This window comes from Rhamphochromis sp. 'chilingali' (genome assembly GCF_963969265.1).
Source record: "Rhamphochromis sp. 'chilingali' genome assembly, chromosome: 2".
Classification (NCBI taxonomy): Eukaryota; Metazoa; Chordata; class Actinopteri; order Cichliformes; family Cichlidae; genus Rhamphochromis; species Rhamphochromis sp. 'chilingali'.
Genome location: NC_137930.1, coordinates 37775534 through 37792420, shown reverse-complemented (window position 1 = coordinate 37792420; position 16887 = coordinate 37775534). Strand labels below are relative to the sequence as shown.

Below are 16887 nucleotides of genomic sequence, written 5' to 3'. Positions count from 1 at the left end.
CCATTATTGTTCTCTTTCCAACACTGTGTCTTTCAAAGCTCAGAGATGTAAACTTTTTAAATTGTGTTGATCCAAGTGGAGGGATCACATTTTAGTCATTCAGTGATTCAAAGAATATGAACTTTTAATATTCATTCAGATGTTTTCTGACTCTAAATTTTCTTTTCTCATTACTTAGGTTTTTCTAATTTACCTTTAAAACATTTTCAGCTATTTTCCAACTTCTTCTTCTGTGTAAACGTCAGCTTTTAGCACTTCAGCACTTGTGTTTTCAGGTGCAAATTTCTGTATTTTTCATCTCATTCAACATTTTTAACTTAGAATTCAGCAATTAATTCATTTCAGTGCATACATTCAGATTCAAGCATTCACACTGCAGTTTCTTCAGAAAATGCACATTCTAGTTTTTTTTAGAGCTACAAATTCCAGAGTTCCATTTAATTCATCACATGAAGGTGGTCATAAAGGCAGCTCTTTGAAATGAGCATCTCTGAAAGGATCATAGACTGGTTTTATATATGGATGTGGATCAACCAGTGGCCTTTTTTTTTTTTTTTTTTTTTTTTTTTTTTTTTTTTTATTAGCCGCTGCCTTGTATGGTTTCTGGAGCCCAAAGTAACCATATTTGGATAAGAGGGTGGTGTGCTAAGTTGGATGCTGTATGACAAAACAAGCCTTATTATATGTCCGATAATTCCATTAAAAATGGCCCAAAAACCAAGACTAGGAATTTCGGTGATTTTAATTAGAGGAGGTGAGGCCTACAGCTCTCTGTGCCTCTACTCCTGTTAATCAAATCAACCCCCAAATTCTAAGCCTTTACAAAATCTAAGTAAGTGACCGATTATTTAGAAAATTCCCCTGAAAATTTTCTCTAAAGCAGGAAACTAATCATAGAGACCAACTTATTTTTCATAGCAGGTTTTAATCCTTTTTATTTCTAATGTAGAGTTGAACACTTTAGCATTGGAGTCTGTGAAGGCTGCCTCACTTTTTGAGCCAGCCTCAAGTGGCCATTAGAAGAACTGCAGTTCCGTATTGGCTTCCTTGTTCAGCTGCAGATGGATGAAACAAAAATTTTGTTTAACTTTAATTTTCTGTCTACGTTTTTCCTCAGGGAGCTTGATCCGGGATACATCGAAGAGTTTATGCCTTCAACGGTTTCTCTTTCTGCTCTTCCTGCTCCTCCTCCTCCTTCTTCCTTTCCATCGCCGCCACCACCACAAGAACAACAGGAACAAAAGACGCACCGGTCATTACATCACAGCCCACCATGTTCGGCAGTCCAACTACGCATCAGAAACCGGTAGGAGGTGGCTGAAAGCCTGTATCACCTTCCAATCAGTTGTGTCCTCAAATGGCAGTTATCCAATCATTTCTTGCCACCTGTCTGTCTTTGGAGTTCTCCACATGCGGCTGTAGTATACAAGGGTTTTAGATCGTGGTTTCTTTTTTCTGCCTTTCTAGGCAAGAAATATAACCATGGAGAAGAGTTTGTGTTCATGTGGTTATGATATAATTGGCTAAAATTAGCGTGCCATCGATTACATTTTAGGATTTTTTGCTCAAGCTCTTAGGATCAGGAGCTGTTTGAGAGACAAAAAAGGTACTTTAACACAAGCTCTCACTTTTTAAAATCAGTTGCATTAAAATTACTAAGAAACTTAATTTATAAGATATATTTAAAGGTACTTTTTGTAATTACCTACTGCAGGAAAAGATCAAATTTTCACCACTAGGGGCAACGTTTTACCACTGGGTGTGTTGTGTTGCCTTAGATATGTGCTGGTGTTTGTTTGTCATTAGGGGTCCAAATCCAGAGGCTGCATCCTCCTGAGGACCCAGCCTTCGTGGTCTACGTGGGCCAGGTCCTCCGAAGGCCGGGTAGGCCAGAAGTGAGGGGCTGTGAACCTGGACGGTCTAACTTTCAGTTTTGCGTCACCAGCTGTCTCGGTGGAGTTTAATAAACTAGGCCGCCTGCTCCTTGCTATCGAAAATATAACAGGACACTGGAGTAAATTCTCGATCATCTAACGCTTCTGTTTAATCGATTTTTCAGTTGACGTTTATTCAGCTGTAATCTCAGCCAAATCGATTTACTCATGAACAAATAAAACACTAAAAAACAAAAAAACAATCCATTTTTATTTTATCTAAGTAACTTATATACCATGTTTAACCATGTTTAAAAGACTGCGGGGCGTTTGAAAACACTGTGCTGGGAGTTCGCTGTTTTTGCTTCGGCTAGCTATTGAGCTGGTGGGTAACAGACCCAGAAAGAGTAATAAGAGTAATATTAAACCTAAGTAGCTGCCGCCATTGTTGGAAACTAGAACTGGCTGGGCCGTGCTATGAACTTTGGGATATAGTGGGCCATGAAGGATACACCCGACCCATCCTTCGAATCTGGGGAAAAGGAGGATGCATTTGTCGGCTGCATTTGTCGGAGTCTACGAATTTGGACAGCCTTCATCGCGCTGCTGTGATGTAATTGGTCTATAAATCCGGCCTCAGGAGGATGCAGCCTATGAATTTGGACACCTCCATTGTAAGCAAGAATGTTTTCTTTTGCCTGGTTAAATAAAGGTTAACTTGACTCAGTGCTGCATCTTGTGGCAGAAATTGGTACTATATTGTAGTACAGTCTGGACGAAGTTTAACTTCTGTTGATATCTCTTCAACATAATACAAGGACATGTTAGAGCTGATGGCTTTGGTTAACTTTGGAAACTATTTTTAAATGCAGAAATTTAGAATAAGAAGCTTTTTAATGTCAGTATGTAAATGACATCATACACATTTAAACAAAGAGGGCCATAAAAAGAGAGGATGACAGTGTGCATGTAATTATGGTTACAGCCATTGTGTTGCTCACTGGGATTTCCTGCCAACTATTCATTAACAATTCCTTCCAGAGTCAATAATTCTCCCTTTATTTTCCTAAATGTCAGTTGGGTTTATGCCATGCAGGTTAAAACAGGAAGTGATGTTGGCGGTCAGCTGAGGATGTCTTCGGCACCGGTGTTAGGATGTCCTGCATGTGTTTCCTTTGGGTGTGATATTTATTGCGATGTCCTGTTGTGTGTTTGTGACCTTAAAAATCAAGCTCAGCTCAACAGGAAATAAAGCTGTGTTGTTATGGTAACCACCAACCAGTGACTTCATCAGCAGCATCATCTTTATAGCTTCCTGTAATTTGCGTAAACTCTGTGATGTCATCAGCTTTGACCGTTTTTTGTTTTTTTTTCCCCAAAATTCAGACAGTGTTGAAGAGCTCATTTACAATAAACACTTGAAACGATGTTCCTGATTCTTACAGGATTTTAATTTCTTTGGAACTTGAATTCAATCTGCAGGAACAACTTCTAAGATAAGCTGAACTTAATATCATCCATCTATTTACTTCCGCGTATCCAATTCAGGATTGCGTGAAGCCTATCCCAGCTGTTATAGAGTAAAAGTCGGGGTAGACATTGGGCAGGATGCCAGTCTGTCACAGGGATAGCACACACAGATATTCCAATATTCACACCTATATGGGCAATTTAGATTCCCTAACTACATGTGTTTGGACTGTTGGAGGAAGCGGAGTACCAGGAAAGAACACAAACACAGAGAGAACATGCAGAAAGTCCTGGTCTGAGTGTTGGATTTGAACCCATGACCATCTTGCTGTGAAGCAACAGTGCTAACCTCCTGCCCATTTATATATCACTTATGAATCAAATAATAATCATTTGGTTTATTTCTATATGATAAAAAAATAATTGGGGATTGATTTCACAATCCGATACAAAAATAGATTTATCTCTTAAATTTTTCATTTGCAGACCTCAAGGACCTTTGACGCTGAAACTGCCTCATTGTTTTAGTGTTATTTAGCTCTGCAGTCAAAGGTGTTTAGTTTAGTCTGAGGTAAACTAAAGAAATGATGAATTATCTGCGGTGTGGACATCCATCAGTCTCTCGCGACAAAGTCTATAAATGCTAACACCACTGCACCAGGGGTTCATCCTAATACAGAGCTCAGCTCATGTTCTGGAAGGGTTTGTGTGTCTGTAATTAACGTCACAGACTCAAGGGGGTGCTAGTGTGACTAAGCACAAGCCTGCGCACCAAACTGCTTTTCCCTCTCTCTCTCTTTTTGCCTTGCAACGTGTGAAACTCATAACTTCACGACATATCCAAGACTTTCATTGGGAAAGGGTGGCTGGGGCTCCACAGCGAACTTCCTGCACATGCTTTTGAGCATGGTGCCTGCAACAACACGGTCATTAAAATGTACTCCAGCAGTAGTCTCAAGGAGCCAAATAAACAAGCAGAGTGACTCCATTCTTCCACAATTCCCTGGGCCCTGGGTGGTTATCAGATGCCACTGAGTGGTGCTCGTGTCTTATTGGTCATCCAGAAACAGGAAGTGGGCCATCAGAGTCCCATGAGGCTGGGTGTTAATCTGGAGAGGACAGACAGAATGATTTATAAACACACAGGCTCTTCTATGCCTTCTTCATCCCTCTTTCCCTCATCTCTCCTACAATCTTTCCCTTTCTCTTCACTCCTTTTTCCTCCTCAGAATGTTTCTTTAGTTGAATCACCACATTTTTCTGAAGCAACATCATCACATAGTTACTCACATACACTACTCTAACACAAACAACTCCCTCTCAGGCACAGCTCAAACACAAACCGAGCAGGCCAGTCAGTGCATGCGTTCACCTCGATCAATCGATTTGAGGATTAATCATACCTCCTAATCTCCATTTGGCTTCACTCTGGTTTACTTTACTTAGGTTAACTGCTGGGGATTACAATAAGGCATTATAAGGAAGAGACACAGCACTCAAAGCATCCTGAATAGAAATCTTTGGTTGGTCTACCATGATGTCATGCAGTCTTATTCTGAAGCCTCGTGATGAGTGTTTATGACGATTGGATGAACCAGGGGGCGATCTGACTGTGTAGTCTATCTTCCTTTCGATAAGCTCGATAAGCTAAAATTTACAAAATGGACTTCACATCTGACACAAAGATAGCGACTAAGCTCATTAATTCATCAGAGAAGTGTTTACTGAGGTCCCATAGAAGGTTTAAATGTGGGCTTCAGTCTTCAGGCCTGAGAACTACACCTGTCTTTGACTCTGTCTATTGCTGTGGTTGAATAAAAAAAATAAAAGCAAACCCTCATAACTCGTTTTCCTCATCACTTTACCTTAGCTTCAATGGAAAGCACCAAGGGAGTAAAGAAAAGGTGTGAAGAAGGTATAAGGCATCTTTGGGATACAGCAGACTTGTGTAAATAGCATCCACCATCACATTATTAACCTGTGAGGACTTTATTGGTGATGACCCGTATCCTCTCTAACCCTGTTTTTGCCTTTCTCTGAAATATAGGATTAGGACTGGTATCATCACTGATTGATAATGACTTACACCTCAAGGGGTTAAACTGAAAATGCAACTTAAGCAAACTGAACTTTTTTTAAACCTAGGGCAGATTTTCCTTATCCATAACTTGAACTGGCATGGCGTTAATTCAGAGGCATCAAACCAATCTCTGAGTAGGTTTCAGGTGTTCTAATAGGCTCAAACGCACCTCAGCTGAGTGGAAACCCGTATTATTGTTTTTCTTGCATAGTGTGTTCAGTTATACAGTTTAAACAGACACTGGAATAGTTTTTAGGGGTCTAATAGTCTATAGGGACATACCCAAAACAATGGAAGGAGCTCCAGTGGTCCCTGAGTGAGCACATTAACTGGTGAGATATTGTGTACTGCTATTCTTACTCTGTGGTTTGCAGTATTTTGATTAAATAACAGTGATTAAATTGTTGATTTTAAAGATGAATAAAGAAGATATATATTTAACACACACATATGTTTAAGGTGTGTGTGTGTGTGTGTGTGTGTGTGTGTGTGTGTGTGTGTGTGTGTGTGTGTGTGTGTGTGTGTGTGTGTGTGTGTGTGTGTGTCACAACTGTGTTTTGACACAAACACACTAGTAACACAAACCAATTTTGGATTTTGGGCAAGGGAGACAGATAATTATGGGCTGGAACAGTTTCCCACGACAACAGAAAAGCACAAGAGAAAATTAAACATTTATTTGTTCTACACCAAACAGATGCTTTTCTAGTAGTTTTAAGTGAACAGATCTAATATATACTGCAAACTGATTGAACTTTTCAGTCTTTTATAAGACTGGACTTTTAAAAATGTACCTGCCTGTAGTCTATCCTTCAAGCTATGGTTGGCGAACATATTAGTATTTACTTAATCACATAGTATTATAATTATTTCAGAGTGGGGAATGGGGGGATGGTACCAACTAACAGTTTTCCCTCCATTTCTATATTTGAGCTAAGCTAAACTTAGCTAAGTAAATAAATTGTGGAATCAGAGCACTTGCTAAATTATCTGTTTCATTTTTCCTTCCTCAAACACACAGTTTAGTTATAAACGGTCTTATAACCACGGCTTCTTTTTAACCATCACTGTGATAGGGAAGTGGACAAAAGATAAAAAAGCTCAGAGGAAGACTAGGTAAAGAAGTGCAGTAAATGGCCTCTGGGATGGATTAAATCCGGGCCTCTGCTTTAGCTTAATGACATATAGATTGCCTAAACCAGTGTTACTATGGCCTCTTGAATATGCTACATTTGAGTCTTTGGGCCCATAACCTTAGAATTAGCTTGCACATCCCGTTAGCTTGGATCCTCACAGTTTTAAATTGGTTTATTTGTCATAGTAGCTTAGATTTAGCTTCTTTCTTTTTTTCTTTTTAATTACCGTATGGTTAGCTTTTAGGTCTTATTAAAGTTAGCTTAGCTTATCTTAATAGCTTAGAATTAGCTTCTTGGTTCCATTTGGTTAAAATTATAGAGTGCTTGTTAGATAAAAGTTGACATCTTTTTTTTATTAGATTTTTCTCTAAATCTTAAAGTTGCTTTTATATAAGTTAGCTTGATTCAGTTTTTATTTTTATTTAGCTTATATTTTAAACCGTTAGTTTAGCACCTAGATCCTGATGCACACAAGACATTTATATTTAGGTACGCAGCCCCCACAGGTTCTAGTGAGGCAATAGCCATGTAGTGTGTGGTACAGTCAGTTTTGCTATCTTGATAAAACTATATGCTGTATTACTGATCCAAACTATATCTAAAATACAATTTTAAATATGATTTCAAGCTCATGTCTGCTTTATATTCTATCTTTGTATGAATAACTACTCGTGAGGAGCTGAATTCCACTACTTTCTGATTGACTGACCTTTTTATACGTATGGAATGGCTTATTACTGAACATATGAATCTGAAGCACTGGTGAAATATACAGATATCACTGAAGATTTCCATAATACAAGTAGCTTCTCTCATGCACACAGCTCTGCAGCATTAGGACAGAAAGGTGAGTTAATTTTTCTAGAACAGAGCTGCAGGTCAGACCATCCTCGGCACCTGATTCAGACAAAGAGAGAGGATTTCCTCGCCGCCTCATCGTCCCTTTCTCTCTGTGATCTCAGATACATTTAATGCCATTCCGATGACACATGACTCCCAGGAAACCCAGCTGTAGGCATCTGCTACTGAAGTGGGAGGAGCTACACTTTCACCTTTTGGTTAAACCTGCAGCAGCTTATACTCATCTTTTAGATATGAAAGCTAAATCAACAATATACAGAATGACATCAGGGATCCGAAACAAACACGTATTTGCAATAGTGCAGGGAAGGTCACCTTCCTAGGTCATCAATAATCCGTCAAATGTCTATAAAGAAGTCTCACTGGTCTTAAAAGAAATTACTGCTACAACTACTGTTAACACTTGTTATTTAGCATTTAAATCCCAAGGATAAAACAAAATGCCAGGTTTTTGTACGGTAATTATATTATCCTTGAAATATTATCCTCCTGAGAAAATTAACAAACTCAGCATAATTCCCCAGAAGGGAGACAGAAACTGGCAACCTCCATTTTTATCCTCGTGAAGTAACTCACCAAGCTCCATCACCATCAGGAGCAAAGAGTTAGTGGATGTGACAGTGTAACAATGCAAGAAATGCATAAATATAGCATTACAAAAACAAATATGTGCATTTTCTTTTACTGCAGTAACATTATGAATATTTCATTCCTTTTAAGAGATTATGACTGGACCGGAAACGCCAACATATGTCTGCGTACGTCAGAGTTATTACTGTTTTACCTCACCCAGTTTGGATTGGTGAAGTATTTGTTAATGTTTCAGCTTGCAAGGCTGAAACATTAACAAACCTGTTGTGTGATAACATGCTTAATGGGGGAAAAAAAAGTCTTTTATGTTTTTAACTTTCCCTAACCTCCGATTGGTGATCCTTAACCTTTTTCAGTACGTCACCAGTCCTTCTGAAAGTGGTCCCCCGAGCAGTCAACAATAATCGGTTTATTGTTCACATTAGGACCACATGCAGCATCATGAGACATCTTTCTCCCTGCGGCTTCAAAATCCGTTTCTCAGCAATTGACTGTTTTCAATAATTCTCTCTTTTTCTGTTTATGTCTCCTCGCCTTTCTTTATCCTCTTCCTCACTGTTCTGCTCCTCTTCCCTTCCTCTCTCACCTTTGGACTTGTTATTGTTTATTTCTCAGTCCCAGACTTGCTCCTAATTTTATTATCCTTTATTTCCTGCCTTTGACTCTGCCAAAACTCCCTACTTATCTGGCTCACTAGCCCTCTTTCTCCTATCAGTTCGTTTTCATACCTACTGCCTCCACCCTGATGGTCTAACCAAACTTTATCTCTCTCCATCCTCCCTCCCATTTTGCTACTCGTTCCATCTCGCCGTTTCTCAGCCTTCCTCTCCCTTTTCCTCCCTCCCTTCTCTCTCTTTCTCTGTCTCTGTCTCTTCTCAGATTCTCAGTGTCTCTCTATTCATACCACATCAACAGCTACTGTCCAGACCGAGCTTTGCCAGGGATGTTTATTTCATGCTTTTATCATACGGCAGCCTAATGACGCATAATTGCTTCATTTGCTTAACGAGCTGGGAGCCGGGGGCCGACACAGCCGGACTCGACCTGATCTGCCATCATCAAACTGAAAGTTGAGCGAAGAGGCAGATCTGAGAGTGGGACAGACAGGCAATAGAGACAGTAGACGCAAGACTTTTTGCAGGAGTTTAGATGGAAAACAGGAGCAAAAAAACCCTCCAAAACAGAGCCGTTGGATAGATTTATGTTGCAGCTTTTTTAAACACACAGATTACACTGAAAAAATTTATTTTTGTTAGTTATGAATAGAAGCAAGGTAGAATGGAGGTAAAAGGTGGAAAAAGCTAAAAAGTACTTTAGAAGTTAAAGAAAAGTATGTCAGGAGAGGACAACCAATAGTTGGAGTAATGAATTAAAGTTCAGTAAAGTAGATTTTAGTTGAGAGTAGATTTCTGTACGGAATATGGCATTTTGCCAGTCTTGCAAAGCATGTAGTTGAAGTTGAGTGGAGTTCAGTAGAAATTGGTTTTTAGAAAGACGTTTTTTAGAAGGGAACACATCAAAGAGTTCCAAGGAGCAAAGGATAAACTGTCTGGAAATGGATCTTCTCGGGACTTTCTAAAAGAAAAAGAAGAACCTCGGGAAGTTTTAAGGAGAAAGCAATAGAGAAGAAACTAGAATAACCTGGACTGTAAGTCGAAGCCATGGAGCTGCTGGAGGCATTCTATCGAAGGAAGCTCAGGAAGAAGCAGAAGAAAACGGAGCTGGGCCGGTCAGACGGGGCCCTGTGTCGGTCACCGTCGGAGGCCAGCGTCAACAGCCTGGCGACCGGCCTCATCTCCAAAGTCCTCAGATTCACCTCCAGGTAAAACAGGGACATGAGTAATTTATGTCCTCAAAGATGAAAGACAGGTTAATGAAAACAGGCCAGAATTTGGTTTGTTTGAGGTTAGGAATGGTTGCGGTTTGCTAAAAGACTTGTGTTAAAAGTTTGTATAGTTTAAACAAAATTCAAGCTTTGCACGTACACAGTACTTGCAAACCACAATCAATAGTCAAAGAGGATGAATGGATATTTTTAAAGATTGTTTTCTGGAATTTTTTGGCTTTATTGGATTGCGTGGCAGTGAAAACAGACAGGAAACTGAGGAGAAAGAACAGGAAGTGCATCTGAGAGATTGTGATAAACTTAGGTTCATATTGCTGTGCTGCTTATTCAAAAATATTGAAGTTGACAACTGTAAAATAAAACCTTAACTAATATTAGAACATCTTAATCCATCTATAAAAATTCTTAAAAACGCAGTGACTTAGAAGACAAGAGAAAAGTCATTAATCTAACTTGTGTTAAGTTGCAGGAAGCCTGAATTGTTAATTGCTGATAAATCTAAGAAAACTGTAGCCACCTTTAGCCACAGCCCAGAGAATCTCAGAAATCAAACAAACAATCAGGGCTACGCATCGATAATTTGGATAAAGGTTGCAGCCAGATTTTCAAATTTTAGACCCTCTGTCGAAATGTTTATGACTTGCAGTAACATTGACGACCTCACCAGTGACCTTTTTAGGGTCTCAGAATCTTCCTTTTGGAGATTTTCCATCTGAATTCCTGCATACAGAAATTGTTGGTGGAACCCACCCTAAAAAGAAAACCTCCCTGTTCAGTAACATAGTAATGGAGTTATTTTATCTGGTCTCTTATTGGAGTTTAATTTAATTAATGATGGTCATCATTTCTGGTTAAAAATGGTCACAAATATGAGGAAAATAGGTAACTGTATCAATGCTTTTATTTTGTGGAGCATTCATGCTTAGTGTCACAGTCACATCCCAAAGGAAGCCCCCACCAACAAGTCAAATCTATCAAGACCAACTAAAATGAGAACCATAAGTCAAAACCAGCAGGACCTTCTCTAAGCTACGACTAAACTAGAATGTCTTTCCTGAGGTTTTAAACCTAATATTGGGATTTGTTAAATAATGTTTGGTGTGTGAGCTTTGAATCTTCCAATTAACTGCAACTGACTTTGTAAATTGTATGGGACAAGGATGATACCGTCTTACTGTGAACACAGGGCCAAAATGAAGATAAAAATACACTTTGTTATACTTTAGAATCAGAGTGAACAGTAGTCAAAGGAGCTTGCAAAGAAAAGCGTCTGGACTTCTTTAAGTTACTTGAAGACGTTTCACCTCTCATCCGAGAAGCTTCTTCAGTTCTAAGGTCAAATGGTGGGGGGGATACTCCCACTAGGTTTATATCTGGGACTCCCCACCATTTGACCTTAGAACTGAAGAAGCTTCTCGGATGAGAGGTGAAACGTCTTCAAGTAACTTAAAGAAGTCCAGACGCTTTTCTTTGCAAGCTCCTTTGACTACGATGACCTGGATGACTGAGAACCTTCACAGAAAGAGTAAACAGTACATTCTCTGCAGAGCTAATAGAAAGGGTGTAAATGTGTATATGTACATCGGTGATGATAAAGTGTTGAGGTATTCCAGTCATGTCCTGTCATTATCCAGGTTCCTGTGGTTCAGAGACATACAGGCTTTCATGTCTCTGTCTCCTACTTAGTCAGATAAAATCATTTCCTGTTTATCTGTGAGCATAAATACAGAGCAGGAGGATATGTCAAATATGAGTATCGGTGGAAATTATTTTAACGTCAGTATCCCTGTAATCATAACTCGTCTGCCAACACGTTCAGAGTATGATGATGGTGATGTGATAACGTTTAGCCCTGCAAACAAAAATATGATAATTATCCCTGAAACAATATCTGTGTTTTTTCTAACCAGCTTCAATATTTACCCCGATTTAGTGTGTTTGCATGTGAGATTCAAAAATAAGTTGTGGGAAATCACGACAGTAAAGACACCGGTTTATAATTTTTACATTCTGGCTTGTGATGGAGTCCATTATAGCATTTTTCAACCTTAACTACTTTATATGCTACTGAGGAGCTAAACTTTTATTTTGACTCTGTGGCTGTTTTAACTGCTCTCATTTCAAACTTAACTATTAATATTGTAACCTCCAGGTAACAGGTATGCAAAGCTTTAAAATAAATGTAGATGCAGAAAAGATTACTTTGCTAACGAAATCTACTAAAATGAAAGATTGTGCCATCATGAAACATCCACATAACTTTAGTTTTCACTTGTTCTTAATTCAGTTTGACTCTGTCTAACATAAAACAAGTCATCATAGGTACTGCCACTGATCTGAGCCCAGAGCGTTAACCTCTAAACAACCACCCAAGGTATTGTTAAGCTTGCATTTAGCCACATGTTAGAAAGGTGCTGCCTGTCAAATAAAGTCCTGTGTTATTTGATCTAACAGTTCTTCCAAGATTTTCCTTTCGGTTTGAAATATACTTAAAATATCATAGGAGGACAGAAATTATCCCAAACTTAATCCTAAAAAGGAATGCTAAATTGAATATCTTATCTAGAAGTTATAACAATGTGACTACACATATTAGAGAGCTAGTCACCTACTGGATTGTTAAACATTAAAACACTGTAATGAATGACCACTTGGAAGCTGTGTCTTAAAGCATTTCATTGTGATTATTACTTTTTATGTGTATTATTAAATTTCCTGGTGTTGTCGTCCATTCATTGAAACACTTCAGTAACTTTTTTCCTTCCTTGGAAATGGAAGAAAGAGGCAGAGATAGGCAGAAGGTGAGTCAGATCTCAGTGGAATGAGGCCGTGCAGCTGTGTGCGCATGTGGGAGGACGCAGTGGGATAATATTTAATGCTGAATTGATCGGGGGGGGTTCCATCTCTGATAATAATCTCTTTTCAGGGGTTGAATCCCTGCAGTGATTTGAAGCATCTAATGGCTCTATGAATGAAGATATGTGCAGAGTGAAAGGGGACAGATATGGTTAAATTATAAACTGGGAATGTGGTTTAATGTTGTATGTGGTGCAGCTTTTTGTAAAAATCCTCACTACTACCTAATACACAGCATGTATATGAGAATTACATAAGAACTGTCACTGTGCTACATTAAAATTAAAGTTTTAGAAAAAAAAATTGCAGTTAGTGTGAGTACACCAACATCTGTTTAGCTCAAAGTACAGATGAATTTGTCAACTTTGTCTGAGGTCAGCCTAACAGTGTCGCATGAAGTGAAACCGCTACAGAAGAACCAAAATTCAGATTCACTCAACAGAACCAAGAAATGTTTAACAGGCCCCCCAAGCAACAAAAAAAAAAAGAAAAAGAAATATTCTGGTTTTATCCATCAGTTTATCCATAGCTGATTCAACTTTCTCAGAGAAAATTGGGCAAAAAATGTGCTGTTTTGGATCATTGTTAACCTTCCAGTGATTCATGATCCTCAAGAATCCAGAAACCAACTGAACTGCTGAAATATTTAGTTGATTGGTTAAATATGATGCTACAAATCAAATTATGATATCATATAAACAAGAGCCCCGAGGGAGTTGCCTGTTTTGCCTATCTGTCATGACTTTTTGGAAGAATTTCTCAATCATATGATGTTTCTTTTTTTTCTTTTTTTGAAAAAGAACATTTAATCCTCCATACAGCAAGACGATTGTTGTGCAAGAACGTATGAAAAGAAAGCTTTTTGTTCTGTCCATTTTGCAGATGCTTGAAAAACGTGTGTAACACATGTGTAACAAGCAGCTGAGCAGCTGATTCATTGTTTGATTAGAGTGAAATGTAATGTGATTCCTGTATTGTGTTGCTTTTAAATGCATTACCCACAGGGAGGTTGGGCTCAGGTTATGGTTGGTTAAGATTGGTCTGAGTTAGATTTAGATTAGGGTTGGGCTGGATTTTGATAATGGTGTCTTACCTGAATTCGTACATTAGGCTTGGATTGGACTGGAGTTTGGTTAAGATTTGAGGGGTTTTGGGTAACAGCTGGGTTAGATTTTTGATGATAGTGGTTGACCTGGAACTGGGTTAAATTAGGCTTTGTGCTTAGCTTTATCTTGGACTGGGGGTTAGATTAGGATTGGGTTTATATTGAATTTGAGGGCTTTGCTCGGATTGGATCGGAATTTAGGTCACAATCGGGTCTGAGGTTGAATGTTGCGGTGGGTTGGGTTTTAAGTTAGAATAGTTTTTGGTTTGGTTGATAGCGGCTGAGCTGGAACTTTGGTTAGGTTTTATCTTTAGCTTTATCTTACATTTGGACCCTGGATTAGGATCGGCTTGGATTACAGATGGGTTTGGGTTGGGGTGAGTGTAGATGATAATGGCCAATCTGGATTTGCGGATAAGTCTTGGAGTCTGGCTTGGATTGGGATACCTGGGTTTGGGTTGGAATGGGTTTGGATGATAGTGGCTGATGATGTTAAAGTCTGGTCAGAAATAGAGGTGAGGCTGGCTTACCCTGCACTATCCTTCACAGCTAACTAAACCCTGAAAACACACTCTTAATCACAGCATTTAGAAATGGAGGTCACACTGTCCAGTACTTCACACACTCTAAATCCCTCTCTCTGTTTTCACCCTACAGACGCACTGAGCCGGCATCTCGTCCTCATTCATGGCATTCATCGAAGCTCGATGAAGGCCAGCAGGAGCTGGACCCGGGAGCAATGGACAGCATGAGCAGCACGTGGCACCACAACTACCACGCCAGGTTAGTGTTTCTTATATATATCTAATGATTATCTAAGCCCCTGATGTTCAGTATATTATCATTTTCACCATTTCCTGAGTGAGATTTTGCTCAAGTTTTGATTTTTAATTGAATATTGTCAGTTCATGCTGGGATATGTCATTAAACCAAACATCCTCCTGTTTCAAACAAATGCATCTTCATTACTGGCCTCAGATATCTGGTCATCACTACATATGAAAAAAGTAAATCTCCTTTCTTTTAACATTTCAAACATCCAGACATTAAAGAAGTTAATAACTGGAGAAGTCAGTAGAGTCAAAGATAACTTGACTTGTAGATTCAGTGGATGCTTGTTCTTGGAGGTAGGAAGGCAATAATATTGTGGTAATTAACACATATACACATTTATGCTCATTCCAGTAAATGCGATAACAGCACTTGAGCTGCTGATCATCAGCTTTAGAACTGCGTTTACAACCAGCAGCTGTGGCAAATAACCCTCCTTACAGGCGCACCCTGCAGGTAATAGCACTTATCGATCTGCTGTCAAAATAAGAGCCTGAGACCTGCCTGACCTCAAACATTTCCAGCACAGTCTGAGGACATGTTTAGAAGTCTGGATTGTAGGTTTACTCAACACCACTATCTGTAAGTCACTCAGAAGGTCAAAGTTCATGGTTGCAGACACTCACGTGATGTCTTGTGTCTCATCTCAGGCCAATATACATGCATAGTCTAGTCTAAAGACCCCGTGTGATACAGCCACGCTTCCTTCATTTTTGTGTTATTTAAAAGCTAATCTTATTTTACAAAATGTTATTTATAAATTTTGCCTTAGAATGTTGGTGTTTCTTTTTTTGTCATGACCAACTTAATGTTTAAGACCCTGTGGTGCATAACAGAACAGACAAGAGACACAGCTGCTTATTGCTGTCTCACAAAGGATGTGAACTTTGACCCCCTGAATCCTGGAGTGTCTAAAAGCCAGTTTGTCTGCACCACTAGCGGCCTCTGAAGTTCCTTTTATATCCATGCTTAATGATCTACTACACTCTGAAATGTGTAGTAGAAACCTATGCAACATTTGGACTTGAGCTCGGTCGACACTTTCCTAATGAGTTCATGGGCTCAGTCACTCATTTCGGGTCATAGTGAATAAAGCATTGCGTATTTGGTAAATTTTGGTTAACCCTGAGGTTTCTAAAGGAGAATTATATGAGGTGTGTTCAGTGATGAATGACTTGCCATTGACAAGCAGATGGAGAAAAAAGACATTTTGAAGCTTGAGGCTTCAAAACAGAACGTTGTCCTTCAGTTCTTGTTTTATTTTGAAAGTTAGAGCCTCACGTGGCTTTCTGTATTTTTACTTCTTCCTTTGTTTGTTTTATTTGGGGTTTTTTTTTCCTATCCTGAGTTCACCTGTTTCTTATTATCCTTCTTTCACTGCTGTGTATTTAATTATTATGTTTCCCCTCAGTCTTTACCAAGTGGTGGTCTCTACTAACCCTGATTCCCTTCTTTTGCATTTTTGTTGTTTTATATCATTTACTGTATTAGCAACAGCCTGCCTCATCATGCAGGGTGTTTATGAGTAATAAAGTTCCTTCTTTTTCATCCACCTTTCTCCATCTGTCTGCATACTTGGATCCACTTTAGTCCTTTCTGAAGAATGGTGATAGTAGCTGACATGGCTGAACTTGGACATTTTAACATGAGACTCACATTTGAAGCCAGCACTGCCACTTTCACATTGGCTGAATTTTTCATCCCCCAGAGGTTGCCCTTTGGCTGGAGCCTATCACAGTTGACACTGGAGGTCACAGGCACCATGGCCAGTTAACTTTACATGTTTTATGTGAAGTGGACCTGCTGGTCAAAGGAAGTTACATCACTGATTCTTTGAAGCACCAGTGAGAGGGAAAATAAAAGCCTCTGATGTGGCTGTGAGGGAGAACGGAGCATTGGCGTTCCTTAAGCCCACCTCCCCCCTCTTTTAGGTCCCATGGAAACCCCTACTCATCCACCCACACAAACACAAACCCACATACACTCACACACTTGGTTGTCCTGATGTAGCATAATATTTTTTGCATTCCTTAATCCCCTGAGTAGAGGTGGGATTAAAACACAGAGAATGAGACATCCAGCTGACGAAGAGATGGATGCTGAAAGTGAAGTTAGACTCACAGAAGTCCGTGAACACAACCAGACGCTGTCCTCTTTTTCCACAGTCGTAATCGCATTGTGTTCGGTTGAAGGACTTGGTGGGTCAAACTGTGACGTCAATGCACATTTACATTCCA

The 16887-nt window shown here is 39.3% G+C and overlaps 1 protein-coding gene across 2 annotated transcripts in view; it reads left to right on the top strand.

Annotated features, from left to right (window-relative positions):
- shroom3 (shroom family member 3) overlaps positions 1-16887 on the top strand; it is an 82422-nt gene that overhangs the window by 38698 nt on the left and 26837 nt on the right. For both annotated transcript variants that reach the window (XM_080875380.1, XM_080875379.1), the window contains exons 3-4: positions 1118-1306; positions 14477-14602. In XM_080875380.1, coding sequence (XP_080731506.1) covers positions 1118-1306; positions 14477-14602 — 315 coding nt within the window. The remainder of the gene's footprint in view (positions 1-1117; positions 1307-14476; positions 14603-16887) is intronic.